The 20,909-nt window shown below is 38.8% G+C and overlaps 1 protein-coding gene and 1 non-coding gene across 8 annotated transcripts in view; one reads left to right on the forward strand and one right to left on the reverse strand.

The window, feature by feature from the left end:
* Positions 1–20,909, forward strand: part of SYNE2 (spectrin repeat containing nuclear envelope protein 2) — a 293,026-nt gene that overhangs the window by 29,118 nt on the left and 242,999 nt on the right. For all 7 annotated transcript variants that reach the window (XM_036010877.1, XM_036010883.1, XM_036010867.1 and 4 more), the window contains exon 2: positions 15,186–15,315. In XM_036010877.1, coding sequence (XP_035866770.1) covers positions 15,234–15,315 — 82 coding nt within the window. In that variant the 5' untranslated portion in view covers positions 15,186–15,233. The remainder of the gene's footprint in view (positions 1–15,185; positions 15,316–20,909) is intronic.
* LOC114493520 lies at positions 3,558–3,693 on the reverse strand. Its single transcript, XR_003684159.1, has one exon. It is a non-coding gene; the product is annotated as a U4 spliceosomal RNA (small nuclear RNA).

A 20,909-nucleotide genomic window follows, 5' to 3' on the forward strand; every position in this document is an offset into this window, starting at 1 on the left:
AGAGTGTGACCTATAGTCACATGAGGCAATACTTTGAACTTTAGAAGGCAGGTTTGGTCAGGTCAGATACTCTCTGTGGGTCCATGGGGGAGGTGGTACTTGTGGTCATAGAAGAGAACACAGCTGGTTGTCCTTCAGGAGGACCCAGAGGCTCAGACCCCCATTCTGTCCTCATTGGCACTGCCAGCCAGACTGGAGATTGATCACAACTCAGAATAGCTCAGTAACTGACCCAGAAGATACATAACTTCTAGAGCACCAAGGGGCCATTTTTCCTTCATTCCTGGTTTCTGAAATAGTGCATAGAAAGTGGTAAGATGGTTAGATTTGGTACTTTTGGGGACTGTGAGCTCTGCTCTTTATAGCATCATAACATCAGATTTATTTAGCTGGAAGGACTCTTAGGGAATGTCTGGCTCCATCCTTATGTTATGGATGAGAAAGTTTAGAGTTCAGATATGTCAAATGCATTCTCTGCACTTGGGCCAGAACCAGGACTAGAATTCAGGTCTATTAAACCATATTCCAGGATTAATTCTGTGCCATGTCATTGCCTCCTCACACCGCCGTTCAGCTCCCCACACTAGACTTAGTGCAGCCTGGGCAACCCAGGCCTGCGTGGGAAGCACTGCCAGTGTCTGGAAGCCAGTGCGCAGCCTGCGTGTGCTGGCCCTTGCTTTTCTCCCCATGGGCAGGGCTCCTGAGGCTGGATTCGGTTGTGTTCCAGCTCAGATGAATCTGGGTTCTTGTTTCTGCTGCCCATTGACCATTCCTGCCGTACTAGAAATTACTCTCATAGTATAACTCAATTATTTGATTTAATCTGCACAGAACATAGCTGAAGCACAGTGGTAACGATGGCCAGGAATCAAATAAAGTCTTCTTGGAGGGAATGTCTCCTTGTTTTGGAGACCATTATTCCAAGGATTGATTATCTTGCTGACCACCCTGCACAGTGCCTGAGGCACACAAGCTGTACATTAATGCTCTTTGGGTAAATTAGTAATAGTAAATGACTGAAGGATAAACCATAACAGGACAACTTTTCTTCTGTTTTATTTTTACAATTTTTAAAAAAGATTTTGTTTATTTTTAGAGAGGGAGGGGAGGGAGAAAGAGAAAGAAATATGAGTGTGTGGTTGCCTCTCATATGGCCCCAGATGGGGACCTGGCCCGCAACCCAGGCATGTGCCCTGACTAGGAATAGAACTAGTGACCCTTTGGTTTGCAGTCCATGCTCAATCCACTGAGCTAGGCCAGTCAGGGCTAATTTTTACAATTTTAAGATAGACCAATTCAAATTTTTATGACCATCAAGCTATAGTACAGATATTAAAATGTTTTTGCAGACTAATAATGTGAAAATGCTGATGTTTAGTATTTAGCAGAATAAAAATTATTTGTGGTATAATTACAACTCTGAACAAACAAAATAAAAAACCTATATTAGAGATAGAAATATTCTAAAAATTCACCATAGTGTTAGGAATGATAGTATTTGGATGGTGGGGCTTTGGGTAGCTTTTATTCAATTTTTAAATTTTCTGTAACATTAAAAATTACTTTAATAGGGTGGGATTAGTTGGGGTAGAGGTGAGTGGTGGGGGGAAAATGCAGACAACTAATTGAATGACAGTAAAGTAATTAAAAATTACTTTAATAAATATTACTCTTATAGTACAAATCCTCTTGAAAGTAAATAAAATGTATATTCCATTTTGTAGAAAATAAATTTGGACTATAGTTCAGCCTTTTATATTTACAGAATGAGCAATTTTGATTTAAAGGATTTTTTTCCACCCTCTAAAAATACCTGGACCCATTTCCTAATCCTTGGCTCTGTTGTGGTGGCAGATTGGATGAACACACTAATTTTTGCACTTACTCATGGTTTATAATTTGACAGGATTTACTTGCCCTGGCCAGCCTTCTTCTCCGCCAGTTTACATTTGCTAGATTCTGTCTGCTTTACCAGGAAAACCTTGAGAGTAGGAAGTTAAAAATTGCTCCTTTTCTATTTATGCCTGTTATGACAAGCTTTTTGCTTTTTTAGATTCCCCCAGCTGATCAGTTATTGTTATTTAAGCTTCTCAAGCACCCTGTTTGTGTCTCTGGGAAACCTTTCCTTCTTACTCATCCTTGTATCCCCAGTGCCTGCTACATTGCCTGGCAAGCATTAAGCGTTCAACCAGTATTTGTTAAGTGAATGAATTAATATGGTCTCATCCAGGGCTCTCACTCAACTCTCCTCAAATTTGGTTCCTGTTTTTATATTTATCTTGAGACTGAGTATTAGAATAACATTGGGTCAGAAAGCTTCTAAATTGAGAAACTTAGCAACTATATACATGTGATTGAGCACTGTAGTGGCTCGTGGTTGTTATAAGACAAAACAGACCCTTACCTGAAAAAGGGTGCCTTTGCTAATTTCATCTCTAAGTGAACACGGTTCAAGACAAAAGCTGGGTACCTGGCCAAGCAGCAGCTGGTGCATCTGTTGATAAAGGCATGTGTAATTTGGGTCAATTATAGCAGTGCAGGCCAAAAGGAAAAAGCAAATCACTCTTCCTTTGCCCATTTTTAATAGTAAATTAATTTGAGTGTGAAAGCATTTCTGCAGCTGCTACTGAAATGGGCAAATATTATTCTAAAGAACTAGTACGTTTCAGAAACAAATTTCTCATCTTAACAGCCAACATATTTTGGCTGTTGTATTTGTTGGCAGACATTTCAAATATAGAAATATTTCTTTTAAATATTTTGGAGAGACTAGTGTTTGGAATTTTAACAACTAATCCTTCATCAGTGGGGAAATGCTACCCAACAGAAATGTGTAAAAAATGCTTGTATGGTTAATGTTGCTTGAAACACTTGGCAAAAATACTTATAATCACAGCAAGATTTTACAGACGTTTCTCAAACATTTCAGTCTTTCTGTCCTAAGAATTTTGCTGGTGTACATGCAGCTATTTTTTTTAACAAGGTTTTGTTTTGTTTGTTTTGTTAAGACTTTATTTATTTATTTTTAGACAGAGGGAAAGGGAGAGAGAAAGGGGGGAAGAAACATCAACATGTGGTTGCGTTTCATGCACCCCCAACAGGGGACCTGGCCTGCAACCCAGGCATGTTCCCTGGCTAGGAATTGAACCTGTGACCCTTTAATTCACAGGCCAGTGCTCAATCCACTGAGCCACACTAGCCAGGGCATACATGCAACTATTTTGACCACAGCTCAGTAGTTCAACTTTGTTCAGGATTTCTCCATTCCCTCAATCCTCCTTTTTTTCCCCAGAATAGTTTGGGATCAGAGTTCCTCTGAAACCTTGAAAACCCAAAGGAAAAAGTCATTACAAGTAGAAAAAGACATTTTTACCTTAAATACATATAGGAAGACAATTTGAGCTCAATTCAGTGTCCCATAGCCAAGAAGCCTGGCCATTTGTGAGGAAAAGAAAATTCTTGTCAAAAATGGAAGAAAAGGGAACAATCGAAGTGGGGATATCTAAGAAGGAAATTGTAACTGTCCTTTAAAAAAATTGGTGACTTGGGAAGTCTTGAATTTCAAAATTATTTTTACTTATATGTGTATAAAAATGTCCTTGTAAAGTGTACTTTCTGGGAAAAGTTTTTAATCAGCAATAATCGTGCCTCAGATAAACCTCATTGGCTATGATACTGCCACTGTGCAAAGCTTAAGTGTACTTCCTGAATTTTGGTTTGCTTATTTATTCATTTAGGTTCTTTAATTTGCTTATTTCTTACTTTATTTACAAAAGATTTAAGATGACCTCAACAAATATGGAAATGGTCAGGTATGGTATGTCAATAAAAAATAAAAACGAAAAAAACAGGACAAAAGCCAGGGAAAAACAAACATCATGAGGACATACATAACTGCTATAGTTTGACCTCAGAGTTTGCTCTGTGTTTCTTCATAGCCAAAGTGAAAAACAAAAATTAATTGTGGTTCTTATTTTTAGAAAGGAAAACAACAACAAAAACAACAAAACCCCAACCTGTTTCTCCAAAGAAATGAAGTATTTTCTAGCACTAAATTCCAAAAAGAAAAAGAAAAAGAAAAACAATTAGGGAGCTGCCTCAACGGTGTTGCTAATTTTTTCATCTATTCACTTTTAATCTTCTCTCACACATTTATTATATACTTACTTTGTGCCATGCAGTATGCTAGATCATAAGGATGCGACAGCAGACAGACATAGAGCTCACTGTCTCAAATCTGAAGAAGACCCAGGGCCAAGGCATCTGCTCCAAAGGGATAGGTGGGCTTATTGATGGAGCTGCTAAGGAATGGGTTTCTCCATGTTAGCTGGTATTTCAAGTTGGCATTCAGGAGCTGCAGCCTCTAAATTGATGCCAGGATGTTTACAGTATATTCCAGTGTGAAATGCCAGGAAGGAGCAAACAGGAACTGGGTGATGGGAGTCAGGGCTCCACCCATCTTGGCTGGGGTGCAGGGCTGGGTTATTCCCGTAGTGGGGACCAAAGATAACTTCTTTGGGGAAGAAGGTCAATTCTGCTAAAGCCAATTTACTGCATGGCAAGCTGACCTAATTACTTACTTCTATTCATTATTTGGAAAGTTTAAGCAATTTGTGTAAGATACAATGATTTTAACAGCCTTTTGAAGATGTGTGTGGTGTTAAAGGTAGCTTCTTTTCATTGTAGTGAGCTGACATTTTATGGAATACTCGATTTGTATTTGCCCTGCTGTAATGGGAGGGGGCTGGGGCAGAGAGAGAGAAAAACACCCTGCAGGGCCTGGCCTGCCAATCAACAAGAGAGAGGAGGTTGAAGGGCAGGGGATGCGGAGGAGACCAGGGACAGGCAGAGTCAGAATATATTTACGATTTGTGTGTATCATTAAAAAGATATATTCTTAAGTACAAAGAATTCTTAGGAATACATTTTTCTTATGAAAAATGATAAGGCAATTTATTATGCCCTTCAGTACCTTCTCACTCTCCCTCTTGCTGTTCCACACCCCACTGGAGGCACTGTTAATCCATTGTTTCTAGGCAAGACTCCATGGATTCAGGGTCTCCATGGGAATGAGGCTACAGGTGGCATGCACTGAGCACAAGAAGAGGGGGCAGGCAAACAGAAACTGGCAGAAGTGATCAAGTAGCGTGCAGAGTCACTTGTCATGTTTTAAGTGTGCTTCCACATGTTGTCTAAAAATTGGGTTTCTTTCTAGAGCTTAGAACTGGAAGCTAGATGTCTTCAGGTGACTTGACATTGAGGAATATTTATAAATCTCATTTACTGAAAGTATATATCAACTTTCATTTTCCAATAGTAAGTTTTACATTGGTGTTTCATTATTTTCAGTATGCTACCTGTTATCTTGTCCATACAGAAAGTCTGAGTTAATTAAACTCACTTATTTGCATCTTCTCTTACTCCAGAGAATGTTCGACGTGTTTATAGAGAAACATAAAATTCAGTAGAATAAAAAAAAAATAGATGGGAACATTGCAGTGGAGAAAAAAATAAGGGTAGATAGATAAAGACAGTAGGAAAGCAACTTGTTTTCCCTCAAGTCATTTGTAGTTGCTAGAGCTGGGTTATCCCAGCCAAAAAAAAAAAAAAAAAAGGAGAAAGAGAGAGGGAAACTTTGTTTATAAAAATAACATGGTTGTTAGATTAAAACAGTAAATGCTCAGGATCACAGTTTTTCCTGGTACTGAGGCTGAGAGAATCTTCCATAGCACGTTCTCATAAAAGAACACTGTGTGGCTTATGGACTGTACTCCTGAACTCTCGTGGAAGAAGTACACCGGAGACTGTCTCCTAGAACAACCTGCTCGGTAAGGCTTACAGGATTACACCAGCCTGCACTGTAATCAAAGCAGTTTTCTGAGGGGATAATCAGTGCAGTTCAGGTTCACAGCTCCCTGATGGCTGTACCGGATCCAAAGACAACATCCAGGAGTGGGTGGACTCAGTCTTTCAGGCATTTCTCCATGAATATTATTTCTTGTAATCCAGTGCTTTTCAATGTGCAGAAGAGAAATTTGGGTTACTTTTTTGGGAACATGAAAGCCTATGAGTTGGCTCAGACAAAATCGTTACCCTCATTTCACAGATGAGGAAATAGGACCTTGGAGAAGCTGATGATTTTACAAGGCTGTGTGGTTGGTCGGTGGCAGAGCTGAGACTAAAGCCAGTGCTTCCAACTCTAGGGCTCTTTCTACCATTTCATCTTTCTTCCCTAATTTAAGTAGAATTCTGTTATGATTTTAAAGTGTTAAAATTGAGTATTTTAAACATCCTTTTTGTACTCTACTTAGGTGTTAAATTCGTAGTAGAAAGAAAACATTCGTTATTGGGCTGAAGTCCCATCCCTTCTGAAGTTGGTGAGGTTTATTCCTGACCACCTTTATGGTTGTTTTTACTTTTTAAAAAGATTTTATTTACTTATTTTTAGAGAGAGGGGAAGGGAGGGAGAATGAGAGGTAGAGAAATATTAATGGGTGTTTGCCTCTCACGCACCTCCCACTGTGGACGTGGCCTGCAGCCCAGGCATGTGCCCTGACAGAGTCGAACCAGAGACCCTTTGCTTTGCAGTCTGGCACTCGATCCACTGAGCCATACTAGCCAGGGCTATTTTTGACTTTTACCACATATGTATTTGTTTGTGTTTAAAATTTACGTAAAGTACATACATGACGTCATAGTATATCAGTCATTTTGTACTGCTCCCCCCTCCAACTTTATAGTTTTGATAGTATTACCTTGCTGATATTGGTTGTCCTTTCATTTTAGGTGTGGAATAGTTTTCCCTTGTCTGAGTCAAGCACCCACAGTTTATCCTTTCTCCTACCAATGGGATTTGAATATTTTCACTTTTTTCTGTTACAGACAGTTCTGCTACAGACATTCTTGACCATGTCTCCTTGTGTTCATGTGCAATTTAGGGCATCTTTCAGTTGGCGGAAATTAATTAACTCACCAGCAGTTGATGATCCTACCTGAGAGTCAGCCAGATGCAGATGTCACCTGGGAAAACCTTGCATCCAAAATGTTGTTTGGGTCCCTTTGTAGCCAGCGCTGATCGTAGTCACTGCCCTGTGACTCCCTTTGTGTCTCTCTGGTTGATTGGTTCAGGTTCTTGACTCTTACCCATTCTAAGCACTGTTCGCTTTTTAAGGGCCCTGTATACCCTGGCTCCCTCTGCTCCCAAGAGATAATAACCTCACTTATTATTTTCCTGATAAAAATGAGGTCATCCAATGATAGCTCCCTAAATCCTCTCTTCCACCCAAACTTCTCAGCATTTTCATCCAGAACTGTCCATGTGTTTTGCAAACCACAGATTCTTTATGGAATCAATGGAGGTAGACATTTTTAAAAAGTTTCTCAGACCCCAAAATGGAACTTTGGCTTACCAGGAGATGTACCATCTTCAAAATCACTGACTCAAATACTCTTCGTCTAGCTTAAATCCTACTCTCACTGTATCACTTCTTGAACTTCACCGAGACATCAGTCTGCATGTGCCCTCATTCCGTCTCTTCACTCCTTTCCTGTCTTTGCGTCTTGTCTTTGCACTTCTTCCAGCTCCCAGCCCCTGCCCTGGACATCTCTCGCACAGCCTGATTGTTGTTTCCTGTGCTGGCCTGCTGCTTTGCTCTCAGCCTGGGAACCCTCCTTTATTCTCCTGTGTTCAATATCCAGGTTGTTTTTCTAATTTTTAGTTTAGTTTTTTAATTTTTTTTGGAATAATTTCTTTCCTTTTCCTTTGTTTACTTCCTTATTTTGTTGGAGTAACTCTTCCAGTAGCTTTCTAAGAGTGAATACATAGAACATAACTTTTTAAAAAAACCTTGTATAAAGGTCTGTCCATAAAAAGTCCACCCATGTTAATATAGTGAGAATGGCTTGCCCAATATCGATGTACCCTGGCAGCCAAGGAGAATGGACTGGAATGTTCATGCACGAACAGTGACAACTTCCTTGTACTTACTAGTCAGTGGGGGTGGAAGACACTGTTGAGAGAGCATGTGTACTGTGTGGCTGTTGCACGTAAAATGAATACGTGAGTAGAGCAATGAATCTGCATCAGATTTTGTGTTTGCTTGGACATTGCTCCGTGGACACCATTCGGATGATTCAGAAGGCTTTTGGGGACAGTGCAGTGACTGCTGTGCAAATAAAAGTGTGGCACAAACGCTTCAAAGTCACAGCAATATCAGGACCATGTAAACTGTGTTTTTTGTCTGGGTAGTGGTTGTCTATCATCAGGACACTCCTCCAGGCCAAACAGTTAATAAGGAGTACTACCTCAATGTTCTTTGTCGGTTGAGAGATGCGATATGATGAAAATGGCCACAGCTACAGGCAACTGGTGATTGGCTGCTTCATCACGACGACATACCCACTCATGTATTACGTTTCATGCAGTTTTTTGGGGAAACATCAAACCACTCAAGTAACTCAGCCCCCTACAGCTCATATTTGGCACCCTGCAACTTCTGGCTTTTCCCAAAACTAAAATCACCTTTGAAAGGGAGGAGATTTTTTCAGTGCGATTCAGGAAAAAGCAAAGGGGCATCTGGTGGCAATTCCAGTGAAGGATTTTGCAGAGTATTTTGAACAGTGAAAGACATGCTGGGAGAACTGTGTGAGGTCCCCAGGTGCCTACTTTGAAGGGGACTGAGGTGTCATTGTCCTATGTACAATTGTCTATTTTTTCATAATGCGCAGCTGGATACTTTCTGGACAGATCTCATATGTCAGGAAATGACTTTTTTTCTACCCCTAACACTTGATTAATACTTTAGCCAGATATAAATTATAGGTTGAAAATTATTTTCTATGTCGTTTTTAAATATTGCGGTAAAATATTCATAACAAAATTTACCAATTTCACCATTTTTAAGTGTACCGTTTGTTCCATCTAATCAGTGAGGAAACCCTGTGGGCACTGTCTCTGGGAGATACTCAGATTCTGACCCCTGACCGCTCCTGCAGCCCTGGTCCTGGCCATCATCATCTGGATTACTGTAATAACTTTCCTCCCAGCACTTTATTATGGAACTTCTCAAATACACAGCAGAGTTGAAAGAATTTTAGACAAATACTCATGTTCTCAACACCTAGATTCCACCTTTACTCTTTGACCATACTTGTTTTCTCAGCGATTATCCAGCCCTCCATCCATGACTCTGTGATAGCCTCTTCACTAGTCTCCCCGAGTCATTCCTTGCCATGTCTTTGTTTTCAACACATCAGTCTGGGTGATAACTTTGAAACACACTGTATTTTTCACACTATAAGACACACCTAGGTTTTAGAGGAGGAAAATAGGCAAAAAATTTTTGAATCAAAAAATGGTAAAATATTTAATAACATAAGTAACATAATATTTGACCAATGTAAATGTAAATAGAGCTCAACAGCAGCATTAACAACCATTATTCCTCCCAAATTTGGGGGGGAGTGTCTTATAGTCTGAAAAATAGTGTATCTCCCTCTGCTCAAAACAGATATGGCTACTTGTTTCACTTCTACTAATTCTGTAATCTTTATGATCCTAAAAGGGAAAATTGCCTTGGTGACTTTCAGATTCCTGTGGAATTGTGAATTCATACTGAGTTTCTGTGCAGTGTTAGGTCATTTGCATCACTCGGGATGAAACTGACTTTTGTCCTTCAGAGGAAATAGACTGTGCTGCTTGTTCAGGAGGGCTGTTCCTGTCAGGGTCGTTTTCTTGCATTTTGCTCTCCATTTGTGCATGTTTGTGGGCGTGGATGTTTATAAACGAGGCTAAATCTGATTTCGTGAGGGCTTTCTAGAATGAATTCTGTCTAATATGACTTCTTGCTTTAATATTATTAATAACCTAATGAGCAAAGAAAAAGTTAGTGAAATGTGTTAGCAGCATGTGGAACACAAACTTTATATCTCTCATTATACATTGTAATGTGAAAGAGTTAAGTGGAAGAACTGTTGATTCTGTGTGTGCAACATGGTGAAGTCTCGTAAATAACGAGATGAACTTTCAAGTCAAATTCATCTAATGGTGTTGTTTCTAAAAACATTCAGTTGTTATCCATTTTTCTTTTGTTTCCTATATTTGCCAGTTCCTTCAAGTTCCTTTTCTGTATTTGTTTCAATTTCTTTTATTCTTGGAAACTCTCTGTAAACGTCTGATAATCTTTGGTTGTCCACTCATATTTAAGAGTGAGGAATGAAAAGGCCAATTCCTGGAATTTCACAGTAGACTGATTTGGTGGGAACTGACCTTTCTACTGAGGAACCCCAAACAGCAGTAGCTGGAGGTCTTTTCTAGGATGTCTTTTGCTTTTTCCAAAAAAGGGTCCTTTGAAATCCAATCTGTGGGTAGAGGTAGGGTTCTTGGGAACAGGGCTGGTTGCCAGTGCTCTTGGAATAGGGGAGGTACTCGAGGGCCAGGGGTGCTACTACTACCGCTCCTGTGCAGACAGACTTGTCTAAAGTCTTGCAATCAGACTTCCCTTCAACACTCTTGTGCCGTTCGTTTTCAGACCTGTGTCTCATTCTCAGCGTCTGCGGTACCTCTTGCTTCAGTGTCCCAAACCTCTGAGGGTTTCTTTCAAAGACAGGGGTGGGGAAGGTGGACTTAGTAGGAAACACTGGAGTCTTTGGTAGCAGCTTAGGAACAAAGTAATGGAGTCATGGGGAGAGGTGGTCGCAAAAGCAATGAAGGGATGTATATGGGGAAAAAACCCAAGCCATTGTCGGATGTCTCCAGGCTTTTTGGGAGACTGGTGACTTGGTGGTAGCAAAGGCCAGGGGATTTTTGCTTGGGGAAATTACAAACTGTAGAAAAATTGAGTGTGTAATGTGAGGGAAGAGTTTCTAGGTTAAAGTGTGCTGATGGAAATTAAAAATACTTCCTGAGGACACACTTTCTAGATCTGTACTGATTTAACATATCAGATTTTGTAGCATTGGAAGTTTTCATCCTTCGTTTTTTTTTTTTTTTCACTCTTCATTTTAGATTTATGGCTAGCTTTAATTTTTACTGCTGATAAAGAAATTGGATAATCCTGATAAATAATTTCGGGTTATAATATATACCATTTATATACTGTAATAACTGTCCCACAGTAAGCACTTGACAAATGTTACTTGTTACTGCAGTTTTTTAGTTCAATGAGCTTTTTTGTTGAATTTCAACACCGCTCTTGTAAGTATTACCATTCCCATTCTATAGCAGTGGACACTGCAGTTCAGAACATTGGGACTTGGTCAAGGCCAACAGAAGGCTCTGTTAGGGAAGTCGCTACAATCACTCAGAACGCTTTTATCGTGGTTGGAGTGGGAGGTTTAGTGGCACTGTTGGTATTGGCCGGTGAGATAGCAAGCACAGCGGTATTGTATCCGGACAATGCTACATGTTTGTTTTCCAAAAGTGTAGTGAATAGATAGGGTTGCTTGTTTTGGCATTTTGTGGTGGTTATTAGAAAAATAAAGTGCCTGAAAGGAGACAATAGAGTAGACTTTAAAATTAATCTGGTCTGGGAATTTGTACTGATTGCTTCTGGTTAAGTGATGATGAAAAAGTAATAACAGAGTTCGGAAAAGTTAATGGGAGAAAGATGAAGAAACTTATTGTAAATGTGGCACCGACTTCCTTCTGTGAGCTTGTAAACAGACCAGTGTTAATAATTGTCAGTTGCTAGGAATAACTCTGTAACTTAAGTGACGGAAGGGAGATCTGTCGGATTTCCTAGGTGGACCGTAAATAACGAGGTGCAGTCCAACAATAGAAACAAAAGGAGAGAATGAGGGAGGCTCCCCAGGGGAAAAGCTACCCTTTACATCACTCTGTTAAAGAATAACCTCAATGCACTTACTGCATCCAGCTACCATGCACCTTCTGCTCAGCCTTGGAAGATAAAATAGGTGTCCCTTTCTCCCTAATTGCCATGGTGATTTTCCCAGCGCTGTTAGACTGGGAGGGCTTGTTAGCAAACTGCGCAGTAGTGAGGCAGTAAGGGACTCCATGAGCTACTGAGAGGCTTGTAGGAGTCTTTATGAGAAATTTTTGATAAACTTAGAATTTTCTAATATTTCATTTGTATCAAGAGAGTATTTTTCTTCTTACGAAGGTTTCACAGCATATGGATTAAACAACTGATCCTGAACCAAATAGTACCTGAGTCCCCATTTTGTTGTTATTTTATTAAATAAAAGCAAAAACATTTTTCTTATTACAGCACAAGTGTGCATTCATCTGAAGTTTTTAAAATGCATGTAAACAAAACAAAAAAAAATGCAGGTAAGCAAAACAAAGAAAATGAAAACCACCCATAATTCAATTCATTAGAAATAATCTCTCTTCAAATTTCATTTTGAGTTGAAAAAAATTCTGATCATAACAATCCAAAGTAAATGCCAAGGTTTCTTTGAAAAGGGGAAATTCTCTAGGGTTTTGAGGTTTTAGAGATACCAGGGACGTATTAAGGTGTATTGTGTAAGCAAACCACAGTCATTTCAAAATAGCTTTCGCCATTTGTAAACACGTATACATTAATTCACATGATTCCACTTGACCGTAGACTCTTTAATGCCACTATGTTAATTCTTTTCCCAGTCTTTGGTTATGTGCGTGAAGATGGTCCATTATTCACTTTGAAGAATAGTCTCATTCCATTCTGAAATAAATGATACTTGTTCCATAGTTGTGTGTAACTTTGAAAAGGAAAAGTAAAGCTGTGGGAAGGGCTCTCTTGTGCTGCGATTCTACCTGAGAAAGCAGTGCTTGTGCTCTGAATATGAATGATAGGATGGCCCCCAGAGATTTGGGTTGATAGACCTTTTGGGTTTGGGCAAGCCCTCATTCCTTTCTGCCTCTGCTTTCATATTCTCTGTAGCTTCTCGATTTAGATCCTGAGAAATCTCTAAAAGCTTTTCTTCTCTACTGTTTCAGTTTTTCACGGGCCCTATTTGGCAAGTAAAGTCCTCTCTAGAGATTTCTCACCAAAAACAATTGTGTTGGAAATGTCATAAATTGTTCATGTCCATGGGTCATGCATATACGTTCTTTGGCTACTCGATTTGCTATAAGGTGCCTTACACCCCCATGACTCTGTTTTTATTTTTTAATATAAATATATTTGATACCTTGTGTTTGATGAACACTGAATGGCAGTGAGTGGCTTCAAGGTATTATTTGAATAGTGCTCATGGGACTCTCTGGGGTGAAATGCTGACTTATAACAAGTGCACTCCAGACAGTCACGTCTGTTTCCAGCTTCAGGTGACGGGCTTTCCTCCTTTGTTTCCACAGCACCATCTACTTACATTTCTGAGAGGATATTGCTCAATATTTTGTGCATCATTTGCAGAAGATTAAATTCCTTGGAAGCAGGGTCTAGCACATATAAATACTTGTTGAATAAATGGAGGAGAAAAGAGTAGAATAGATGAAATCTGACAGAGTTGAAGTTAGCTCTATGAGGTGCCTACTTGTATCAGTTAAGAGCTTGAAGTCCCAAGCCAACCTGGGCTCCGGTGTTAGCTCCCTCACTTCTTAGTTGTGTGTTCTTGGACAACTGTGTGTGGCATTCGTGTGTCTCAGTTTGTCTTTTCAACTATGGGGACAATTGAAGTACTTAACTCATAGAGTTGTAAAGATTAAATGAGGTTATACATGCAAATTGCTTGGAATAGCGCCTATAGATAGTAAATGCTATAAAAGTGTTTGCTACTATTATTATCCTTTTTTGTTTGTTTACATAGCCTGGGCATGGAATAGAGGGTGCCCATGGGCATTTCACTCTGGAAGTCAGTTTTTCTCCCGGCGTGATGAAGAAGTGCTTTGTCTTCACTGTGGGTTCAGGAGCCCTTGTGGAAGGGAAAGGGGGAGAGGAGGTCCTCAGTACATTAAAAACTGAGAACATTTGTACCTTCATCAATCTTTGGGCTGTATAGGCTCACTTGAGCTAATAAACAGCTTTTCAATTTTGGATAAAATCCTATCAACTCAGTACAGTAACAGTGTTACCTCGACGGGCTCTGATTCATTTTAATTCAGAGGATAAAACAATTATTAATTCATGAACAGTTTATCTGGAAGGTAAAATCTTTAACAACAGCAGGCTGTGGGAGAGATAATAAAAGGATTTTGGATACTAAACAGTGGGGAAGATGGGATTGAAAGATTTTTGAAGACTGGCTATATAGCATTAATTGTTTAATGATTTTTATTCTTTGTATTTTTAAAGTGGTCTATTGGATATTTAATATGATTATATCTAGCTGTTGGCCTATTTTTAGTACCCCCCAACATTTATTATGAAGAGTTCTAATATATAGCAAAGTAAAAAATTTTAGTGAGTGCCCTTATCCCTAACACATAGATTCCATCATTAATGTTTTGTGTTACCTAGCTCCACATCTGTACATTCCTCCATCCCTCTATTTTCTAATACATTTTACATTTTTGTATGTGGTTAGCTTTATTTAGATAGGAAAGTCATCATCTGCCTGAGAAAAGTCAATGTTGTGTTCTTAGCCCCTAGAATACTAATAGTGGCATATACATGCAGGAGGCAATACTTTTAAAGAGTTGCAGAATAAGAATTACTCGTACTGGAAGGAGTCTTAAAGAGTCAAATTGGGAGGGAAACAATTCAGTTTAATAATCCATCAAAACATTCTTTTTGATATAATATTTTTAGTTTCACTTTGTAAGCTGTGCAGGGTCAGCCCTTGCTGTTTCCAGTAAATGGCAACATTTATGGAGAAGACATGGAATTACGTTAAATAAAAAGTTTTAAAGAAGAGTTTTGCAGGGTGAAGGTTAATGATAAAATACACAAAAATGCCTAAGATACAAGTCTGTGTCAACTTGACTTCCCCTAGACCATATATGGAATCTAACGGCATAGCTTTCCTTTTCACCAGAAGTTCAGAATCCACAATGCTGCTGGCTCTTTGGGAGCCGGCCAGGAACTCCAATGAGCATGAATAGGTCACAGGGCAAAATCTTGATTATGATTCAAAAAAGAAGGCGTAGTCACTTTGTTCCCCTTGAACTAAGGAAACATTCACTAGAAGACTCTGATTCTTTGGGAGGGCAGTTTTTGGTTTCTGTTCGCTGCTCATGCATGTTTACTAGAAATGCAGAAACTGCAGAGTTACTGATGAGCATTTATCCCTTTCGCTTTTAGTTCACTTCTTTAACTGAGATGGACATGATATAATCTCCACTGAGTCGAATGATGGCATCCAGTCCTGTGCTTCCCACCGAAGATGAACAGGTTTCCTTGGGCATCGATGATCTCCATATTTCACTGCAAGGTAATTAGGATGGGGGCCCCACCCGTGTCAGCTGTGGAAACCTTACCCTCATCTATTCATAAATCAGTAAAACCTAGATGTTTTATTGCTATCTCAGCTCTCTAGAAAGTAAAGAATACCTGGAAGGAATTTGGTATCTCAGTTTCTTACTCTGAGTGTATGTATTTCCTTTGAAGTAAGCACAAGTAGTTATCATAATTTGTTTGGCATTGTTTACACTTGTTTTGCATCTTTGCACATAGCTTTATGTATGTGTATGTGTATGTATATATTATGTATTCAGTCATTCATATTTAAATTTTTTTTCAATTACATTTTATACTTAATGTTATATTCATTTAGTATAGCCGGCACCATACAGAGTTATTACAATATTATTGACTATATTTCCTATGCTGTACTTCATATCCCTGTGACTATTTTGTAACTACCAACCTATATCTCCCAATCCCTTCACCTTTTTCATCCAGTTCCCCAATACCCTTTCCCTCTGCACATTACCTCTTTGAAATGTACATCCTATTTTGTACTAATAGAAAGGAATAGTAGTAATATAAGTGAATGGCAATGTTTCAATCATGCTTCTTGTGAAATTTGCCAATATTTGTTTTGTACTTTGAAAATGCATTAGTTACTAGGCTTTCCACCTTTGCTGATAAACCAAATCTTAGAGGTGAGCAGTTGGCTAGTGTAGAAGAAATAAGGCTATGGCAAGTTTTTGCAAACATTTATATAACCATTTTAAAGTAATTTTAAGGTTGTGAACAGTATTATGCAACATTCTTAGAATGTTACTTAGAAGTCATAAATTTTGAGCCATTATTTTTATTTTTAATTTTACTTATTAATTTTTAACTGAGGTATAATTGACTTGCAGCATTGTATTAGTTTTAGGTGTACAACATAATGATTTGATATTTTTCTATTTTATGAAATGGTCACCACAATAAGTCTAGTTCTATACATATTTACATACATATACATACATATTTACAGAATTTTTTTCTTGTGATGAGAACTTTTAAGATATATTCTCTTAGGAACTTTTAAATGTGCAATAAAGTATTATTAACTATAGTTGTCATTTTGGGCATTACATTTATTTGTAACATTTATGATAAGATCCCAGAATGACTTTCTGATATTTTCTTTTTAATTAAAAATGTGTTTTGAGTGATTCGATTCTTGAGTTTGGGGTCAATAGCTATTGCAATAAACTCTATCTGTGTGTATCTGACTTTTAAAAACAATGATCATGTAATTTGTATAGACTGAGAAACATGTAATTTGTATAGACTGAGAAACATGTAATGTGCTGGGAGGTGGTACACATTTAGAGTAGAAGCTTCATGGTTGAGAGGAAAAAATTATAAACCAGAAGTCTGGTTTTTACCCTTTTTGTTTGGTTTGACATTTCTACTCAGTGGCTTCCCCCCACGTGTAGGGTGAGGTCTAGACTCCTTGGTGTGGCGCACAGGCTCTTCCTTCTGTTGCTTGCCTTTTCTCCGCCCTCATCTCCCAATGCACCCCACAATCACTGCTCCAGCACTGTGGCTCCCTCACGGCCATACTCCCCCTGCCTGTCCGCTTTTGTTCAGGTTGTCCCCCCTGTAGCCTCCCAGCCTCCTCTTCCCAAAGGGAGAAGTCCTTCTCAGCTGTCCCTTCTTGTCCCTTATCCCTCCCAATGTCAGCCAGGCTCAGCCTTCTGAGCCTTCCTCTTTCTTTGGCTGAGATTTGCAGTGCCTCCTCTGTTCTCCCTCGGTCCTTATTTTAACACTTAGAGTGTTGTAGTTAACGTTTTCGCCCCCACTGCAGGGTGTGCTCCCAGACTTTTACGTGCATGCTCCAGCACTCTTACCTGTATTATCTCATTAGATCCTCACAATATGATTGTTTTTATCTGCAAGGCACAGAGAAGGATGCCATCACTCAGGAAGATGGAATACTTTCCCAGAGTCACACAGCTAGTGAGCAGCAGAGCTGGGTTTTGACTTGGAGGGTAGTTTTCTTTCCACTGCACCACCCCCTCTCGGCTGCCCTCCACCCGCGCCCGCCTCTGACTCATTTCAAAGAACGATTTGAAAGAGGGAATTTCACTAACAACTTTCTCTGGAAAATCCACTTAAATCTTAGCCCTATCCCAGTGAATCCATATTAAACTTCTATAGTCAGAGTATAGATAGACATGTTCAAGTAACATTAATGATCTCTGCTTCACAAGTAGCTCAAGATAATTTAGCAAATTACTGAGAAATGAGTGGTTTGTTATACTGTTTTGAATTATATAGAGTTATACAGTCTGTTTTACAATAGGAGATGAGTATGGGATGTTTGCAATGGGAATGTGATAGACATTCACTACTGGTGTGAAGGCTTTTCCTTCATGACATATTGCAGGGTCATGGTGCTGGGTGCATTACTGTACTGGGGAGAGCTGGGAAGTTAATGCTGTAGTGTGGTGAGGTTGACCCTGGGCAAGGACTGCTCACATTAACCAGGTGCCCTGTGGGGTATCAATCAGGAAGTTCTCATGAGTATAGAAGGAGGGTTAACAGTAAAATGAATAGATTTCCTGAGTTAAGTTTTATATTACCAGCAGGTTTATACTGATTCTTTCAGCCAAGTTGTTGAGAGAGAGAAAGGGAAAGAGAGAGAAGAAGGAGGAGTGGGGAGAAGGGTGGAGGAGGATGGGGGTAGAAAGGAAGGAAGGAACTTGTATGTGTTTCTGAAGATAACTTTGGTTTCATGGCAGGATTACTAACTATTTGGACAAAAAAATGACAGGCAGTATTTTATACATTTAGCAACTACTGAACTGTGGGATGTTGGCAATAGTCTTACTTACACAGTGGAATACTACTTGCTCATAAAAAGAAGGAAATCTTACCTTTTGTGACAGCATGGATGGACCTGGAGAGTATTATGCTAAGTAAAATAAGCCAGTCAGAGAAAGACAGGTCCCATGTGATTTCACTTATATATAGAATCTAATGAGCAAAATAAACTAACAAACAAAACAAACACTTAGATACAGGGAACTTAGAAACACTGAGACTGACAGCTGTTAGCAGTGAAGGGGGTATTAGGGGTTGGTAAAAAAGGTGAAGGGATTATGCAAAAAAAAAAAAACCCAAACAAGCCCTCATAAGACACAGACAACAGTATGGTGATTGTCAGAGGGAAAAGGGGGTGGGGGAGGTAGAGAAGGTAGAAAGGGGGGATAAGTGGTGATGGAAGGAGACTTGACTTGGGGTGGTGAACACAGTACAATATACAGATGATGTATTATAGAATGGTTCACCTGAAACCTATACAATTTTCTTAACCAGTGTCACCCCAGTGAATTCAATAAGAGAAAAAACATGTGATTTAGTGCACTCTGTAAGTAGACTTGTATTTCACAAAACCATATGTGCTTAATGATCCTTGGGATAATATGAGAAAAGAGATTTTAGGTAACATGAGAGGCTCAGGATCACTGCTCAAAAGAAAGCTTTTTTCCCCCTCAATTTAGAGTCTTTTTTTTTAGAGGCAGATAGAGGCCTGTTTAATTTATAATGCCTACTATATTTCAGCCAAAACTTACCTAAGGTGAGGCAATCATGGCCACACCCTGACTTAGAATAATATGCCCCAGAAAATATTAAGATGTATGCATTGAAATGTGGTGACTCATTGTTGATATGCTATGAAAACAGATATCCCATGTGCGCAGGACTGACAAGGAATCAAGCCTAAGAAAGAAGGAATTGCTTTGCTGAAATTCATAGAGTGGAACAACAAACAAGTTACTTCATCTTTTTTCTTTTGCTCATCTTTTGTGTGATCTTGAAAAAATATCTTTTTTTAAAAAAGATTTTATTTATTTTTAGAAAGGGGAAGGGAGGGAGAGAGGGAAACATCAATGTGTGGTTGCCTCTCATACGCCTCCTACTGGGGCCCTGGCCAGCAACCCAGGTAAGTATCCTGACTGGGAATCAAACTGGCGACCCTTTGGTTCGCAGGCTGGCACTCAATCCACTGAGCCACACCAGCTAAGTCGAAAAAATGTCTTTATGAAGGGATTTATGAGGGCCCTTTTTGTAGGAAGGTATTTGTGTTCTCTTAGTTTAGTGAGGAGGATAGCCATGAAATGGTTGGATTGTTGGAAAAGAAATGGCATTTGTGAATTTAAGCAGATAACTGTAAAAATAAAATTTAGTGCATTTTGTACTACTATGGATAGCTCATATTTTAAATAAATTTGACATATGAAAGTTCAGGCTATTAAAATGATAAACAAATGGCTGTCTTTAAAAGTTATTTGCTTTACCAAAATGTCAATTATAGAATTTCTTTAAATATTTCCATTGGATTTCTTACCTGGAAAAATAATAGGTGCTTCCTTTTCTTTTATCCTAAGAAAAATAGTAAATGCATATTTTGTCTGCAGTAATATCTCTCCTAGGCTCTTCAGGTTGAGAACAGTATGTTCAGGGAACAATTCTTTGACATATTGGATTGATATGATTATTAAAATAGTAAGGGAACAAGATGGATAAATATCACAGAATTTTCAAGTTAAAATGTACTTTCTTTGCTGTTCAATTTAATGTGGGACCAAAGTAGGAAACCCTTCACAAGTATTCCTCTGGTTAAGATCCTTAAGGGAATTGAACCCATGAAGTTTGGGGATCTTGCTTTTAGGCAATAGGTAACTTATTGGGTCTTGAGAATGAGCGTATAGTACATGGTTACAAGTCAGAGTTGTGCATCGGTGAGATGAATCTTTTTTCGAGGTAAAAGAAGATTTTAAAAAGGGCGAGAAAATGGAGTTGGAGAAACCAGTATGAAAGCCTTGCATATATCTGGATGTTGGGCAATAGTTGCCTAGAATGGAAATATAGCAGCGAGTATGAAACTATGAAACAGATATGAAAACCATTAAGGTGGAGAACCCCGTGGGACATCGCAACTCTTGAACATGGTAGTGAGGTAGAGCAGCTCGAAGGTTTAGAAGCTGAGCTGTTTGGGATAACAGTGGTAGCAGATGTAATGTCCAAATTGTTAGCTGTCTTTTTATTTAGTGTGCTTTCACTTAGTACTTCAATAGCACCAAATAATAACCCATTAAATATTATTTTATATGAATGTGCTTAGAATAAATTGTTGTAGGCAAAAGATACTATTTACAAAGGAACTTGTGAGAAACTCCGATGTCATGGAATGAGTAAAGCATGAGACAGGTGGGGGACCCATGTGAAAGTCAAGGTAATGAAATTCACTCATTGGTTGACTCAACTTGTGATATTTTAAATGACAACTAGGGTAATTTTGAACTCTTTTGGACATATTATATATTTCAGATTTAAGTTATTTTGGACAGGTAAATATAATAATTTGTTGGCCGTAAAGAGAAAAAATAAATGTATATAACAGAAGCAAGTTATTTTGTTTTAAAAAATGAGGTAGGTCAATACTTTAGAAAAACAGCATTGGAGTACTGAATGTTATCATTAATTAGACACAGACTAGGAATGAGTGTGTATTCTATTACCTTTGCCACCACGCGAGGAGTTAACTTTCATGCAGTCTTGCCAAAAGGCTGGTGAATG

This window comes from Phyllostomus discolor, chromosome 1, assembly GCF_004126475.2.
Source record: "Phyllostomus discolor isolate MPI-MPIP mPhyDis1 chromosome 1, mPhyDis1.pri.v3, whole genome shotgun sequence".
Taxonomy (NCBI): Eukaryota; Metazoa; Chordata; class Mammalia; order Chiroptera; family Phyllostomidae; genus Phyllostomus; species Phyllostomus discolor.